At 66.4% G+C, this 4,511-nt stretch overlaps 1 protein-coding gene across 1 annotated transcript in view; it reads left to right on the plus strand.

Moving 5' to 3' along the window:
- The window catches only part of SLC39A5 (solute carrier family 39 member 5), a 6,381-nt gene extending 1,880 nt beyond the window's left edge, over nucleotides 1–4,501 (plus strand). The window contains exons 3-11 of the mRNA XM_027908357.1: nucleotides 6–151; nucleotides 233–386; nucleotides 555–729; nucleotides 1,157–1,326; nucleotides 1,418–1,480; nucleotides 1,636–1,966; nucleotides 2,112–2,192; nucleotides 2,298–2,488; nucleotides 4,134–4,501. Of these exons, the coding sequence (XP_027764158.1) occupies nucleotides 6–151; nucleotides 233–386; nucleotides 555–729; nucleotides 1,157–1,326; nucleotides 1,418–1,480; nucleotides 1,636–1,966; nucleotides 2,112–2,192; nucleotides 2,298–2,488; nucleotides 4,134–4,478 (1,656 nt within the window). The 3' untranslated portion in view covers nucleotides 4,479–4,501. The remainder of the gene's footprint in view (nucleotides 1–5; nucleotides 152–232; nucleotides 387–554; nucleotides 730–1,156; nucleotides 1,327–1,417; nucleotides 1,481–1,635; nucleotides 1,967–2,111; nucleotides 2,193–2,297; nucleotides 2,489–4,133) is intronic.
- Nucleotides 4,502–4,511: the final 10 nt, after the last annotated feature.

Below are 4,511 nucleotides of genomic sequence, written 5' to 3' on the forward strand. Positions count from 1 at the left end.
TCCAGATCCAGCACGAGGAGCTGGGCCACGGCCACGTCAGTCACCTGGACCTGCTCGAGGTGCAGGAGGAGAAGCACCGGCACCGGCACCCGGTCTGGGAGCACGGCGGGGACGCGGCTCCCGGCAACCCGACCACCGACCGACCCCACAGGTACCCGGTTCCCCCCACAGCCCCCAGGGCACTGCCCCGCGCCCTGCTGTGGTGGGGGCTCATCACCCTGCTCTTCTGCAGGCCCCTGCCCTCCCAGACACAAAGCTGGGTGAAACCGGAGCCCGCTGAGCCCCCTGGTGCTGGGGTACCCCCCCGGCAGTACCAGCCCACCCTCAGCCTGCTGGGGAGGGTCCTGGGCTTGGAGCACTCCAGCGCAGACCACCCACACGATGATGTGAGTAACCTAACCCTAACCCTAACCCTAACCCCAACCCTAACCCTAACCCTAACCCTAACCCATCCCCCTCTCCTGCCACATTCCGGGAGCCTCCGGGGACCCCCAGCTTTTCCTCATCCCCCCCGGGACCCCCACACCGCTCACGGCAGCCCCCCGGCCCTGCAGTGCCTCAACGTGACCCAGCTGCTGGTGAATTTCGGGCTGGACTCGGTGTCGCAGCTGACGCCGGAGCAGTTCACGCTGCTGTGCCCGGCCCTGCTCTACCAGATCGACAGCCGGGTCTGCATCCAGCACAGCGATGAGGTGACGCTGCCTCCCCCGGGGGGGGGCCCGTGGCCAGGTAACCCCAACCCGGGGTAACCTCTCCCTGGCCCCTGGGTCCCCCGGCCCTGCAGCCCCATCCTCGGGTCCCCCCATCCTGTCCCCCCATTGCTGCATCCCCCCGTACCCAGTGTCTGCTCCCCATACCCTGTGGACCCTCTCCATGCATCCCCATCCCTGCTCCCTCCATCGTGGGCTTCCCAAGTCCCCTGTCACTTCAGTCCCATCCCTGGATCCCTCCAACCCCATCCCTGCAATCACCATCCCTCCAACCCCAAGGGGCCCCCCTCTCACAGTCCCCATCCCCAGATTCCCATCACCCCACACTCGTGGTCCTGGGGTCCCCATTCCTGAGGTCCCCATCCCGCATCCCCAAGGGCCCCCCATCCCCACACCCCATCCCCGTGCCCCCCTGCTCCGGCCGTGCCCCCTGACCCTCCCCACAGCTCTGGGCTGGGCTCTCCTGGCCGTGGCCTCCGTGAGCCTCCCGTCTGCCCTGGCCGTCCTCCTGGTCCCGCTGCTGAGCCGCGGCTTCTTCCGCTCCCTCCTGGCCTTCCTGGTGGCCCTGGCCATGGGGACGCTCTGCGGGGACGCCCTGCTCCACCTCTGGCCCCATGTAGGTACCCTCACCCCCGTGGAGGGGAGGTGGCACTCTGGGGGACAGTGGGGTGTCAGGGTGCCCTGACCTGCTGGTCCCCCCTGTCCAGGCCCAGGGGGGGCACCGGGAGACGCTGTCGGAGCCGGGGCCCGCAGTGCTGCAGGGGCTGGCAGTGCTGGGGGGCATCTACCTGCTCTTCCTGCTGGAGCTGCTGCTGGGGATGCTGCGGCGCGGGCGGGAGGCCACGGTGAGAGCCACGGGCACCAGGTGGGCAGCGGGGTTGCCACCAGGTCCGGCTTTGTGCCCAACACCTCGGTTCCTTCACAGGGACACCCCCACGGAGAGACCCCCGGTGGGGCCACGGGGGTCCTGGCACCGCCACGAGGAGGTACGACCCCCACTCGTGCCCCACAGTGCCCACAGCCCCCGATCCCAGCACCCACCCGTGTCCGTCCCACCGCAGGGGCCGAGCTGAGGCACCTCACGGCACCGGGCACAGACCCAGAGCTGGAGCTGAGGCCCCACAGACCCCCCCATGAATCCCCCCACGGACACTCCCACGGCCCCGCGCTGCCCCTCAGCCCCAGGGCCACCGACATCGTGTGGATGGTGGTGCTGGGGGACGGGATCCACAACCTGACGGACGGGCTGGCCATCGGTGAGGGGGGAGAGCTGGGCATGGACATGGACCTGGATGTGGACATGGAGGGAGGAGGGGTGCCCAGGGACAGGGGACAGGGATGGCACAGGGGCAGGGGGTGAACGGACGGGCAGGTCCGGGGTGAAGGACCCTCTTCCCGCAGGTGCCGCCTTCTCCCACAGCCTCTCCAGCGGGCTCAGCACGGCGCTGGCCGTGCTCTGCCATGAGCTGCCCCACGAGCTGGGTAAGTGCTGCTCCCCCTGCCCTGGCCCGGCAGCCCTGCGACCCCCACCTACCCACCCCCCTTTTGGCCACAACCCCCCCACCCACCCACCCCCTCTGGCCTCAGGTGACCTGGCTGTGCTGCTGCGGGCGGGCACGGCCCCCCGCTCCATCCTGCTGCTCAACCTGCTCTCGGCCCTGCTCTCCTGCCTGGGGGTGCTCGTGGGGGTGGCCCTGGGGCACAGCGGGACCCCCCTCACCCCCTGGGTCCTCACCACCACCGCCGGCATCTTCCTCTACGTGGCCCTGGCTGACATGGTAAGGGGTGTCTGAGGGTGTCCAGGGGTGTCCAGGGGTGTCCGGGGGTGTCTGGGGTTGTCTGGGGTTGTCTGGGGGTGTCCGGGAGTGTCTGGGCGTGTCCAGGGGTGTCCAGGGGTGTCCAGGGTTGTCTGGGGATGTCTGGGGATGTCTGGGGGTGTCCAGGGGTGTCCAGGGGTGTCTGGGGGTGTCTGGGGGTATCTGGGGGTGTCCGGGGGTGTCCACGGGGCAGGAGCCTCGTGCTGAGCCCCCTGCTCTGCCCCAGCTCCCCGAGGCGCTGCGGGGAGCCGAGGGCCCTGGCGAGGGCACCTGGAGCCGCTTCCTCCTGCAGAACGTGGGGTTCCTGCTGGGCAGCGGCGTCATGCTGGGCATCGCCCTGGCCGAGGGGCACGTCCGCGCCTGGCTGCAGCTCTAGGGGCTCAGCGGGGCCAGGACCGGACAGCAGGACCCCCAGCGTGCCCCCAGGACCGGATTTGTTCACCTCCTGAAGACCCCCAGTGGCACTCGCTGCCTCGGGAGCCTCAGGCTCGGCCCTGTGGGGTGGGGTGGGACTCGGGGGTCCCCTCAACCCCCCCGTGGTGGGGGCAGGGGGGTGCTCACACACCACATCCAGGGCTGAGTGCCAGCTCGTTCCCCTTCCCGTCCTCCCAGAGCAGGCAGAGGAAGGACAACAGCCCTTAGAAGCAATAGCATTTTAATAAACATAACTGATTCAAAGCCACAACACGAAGAACAGGACTCGGTCGCGTCTATTCTCTGGGATGTTACCCGGGATGTTCTCGGGAATTTCTCTGGGATGTTCTCCACTCTCAGACCTGGAGCACCCACAGGAAGGTGCGAAGGTGGCAGGAAAGGGGCCGAGCCCCCCATGACCGACCCATGGCTCGCTCTGTGCCCCCAGTCCCCAAACGGGTCACGCTTCACACAGTGGAAAATTCAGTAAGATGCTGCCAGGATCCGAATGCCTGCAGCCCTTGACCCGTCCCTTTGGGGGGCTTGGACCCCCTCCCACAGCAGGACTGGGACAGCTGGAATCCCTTTGGGGGGCTGGGACCCCTCAGGGGGCTGGGACCCTTTTGGGGGGCCGAGACCCTGTCTCACAGCAGGACTGGGACTGTTCAGGGGTCCCAGACCTCTCACACCTCTGGCCTCTCCTTCCACCCAACCAAGAGCTCCATCCATGTCCTCAGCCCAGACAGAGCCTGGGAAAGCTCATTCCCAGGGCGAGGGGGCCAGCACAGGGCTGTGAGTGGGCAGAGCAGCACGGTGGGACCCCTGGAACAACCTCTGGAATCCAAGTGCAGAGCCCCAAAGAACTGGCAGTTTCGGTCAAGCCATCAGGAATGCGCTCCTGCCAGGCTCAGGAAAGGAAAAAGAAGGGGCAGGAGGAAGGCCCAGGCCCCACAGCAGCTCCAGGGGAGCCCAAAAAGCTCAGGAACAGCAGCAGGAGGCCCCTCACATCCCAGTTCTCCGAAACACCACACCCAGGCCGCGCCGCGGCTCAGCCGGAGGTTTCCATGCGTTTCCTTTATTATTTTCAAGTTGACAAACAATATCGATACGACTGGGTCGAGTAAGGCTATTTTCCTCTTTTTTTTTTTTTTTTTTTTTTTTTTTTTCTCTTCCCCCTCTTTCTCCCCCCCAGCACGGGGAGAGGGACGAGGCCCCGGCGCCGCTGGAGGCCGGGACGCAGAGGAGTCGGCTGTACCTGACAGGTGATGAGGTTTGTCCTGTCGCCACCAAAGGAACATTTATGTGCATAAAATACAGAGGTGCAGCATTGACACGGAGGATATTAAAGACACAGAGTTGCTACAGATGCCTTAAGAGACGCGTCCCCCATCCCCGACCGCCCCGCAGGGGCTCCGGCTCCGTCCCCTCCAGCCTCGCGCCGCGATTCCAAGGATTCCAGGGCAGCTCCAGAGCCACCGCTCCCCTGGGGGAGCTCCCACCTCCTGTGCACGTTACCAGTTACCAGAGCTCCCGATGATGCTTCGGTTGAGTCTCAGCTTTTTTTTTTTTT

This window comes from Empidonax traillii, unplaced genomic scaffold (assembly GCF_003031625.1).
Source record: "Empidonax traillii isolate 1590-97213 ecotype Southwest subspecies unplaced genomic scaffold, ASM303162v1 scaffold1684:size115527, whole genome shotgun sequence".
In the NCBI taxonomy this organism is placed as follows: domain Eukaryota; kingdom Metazoa; phylum Chordata; class Aves; order Passeriformes; family Tyrannidae; genus Empidonax; species Empidonax traillii.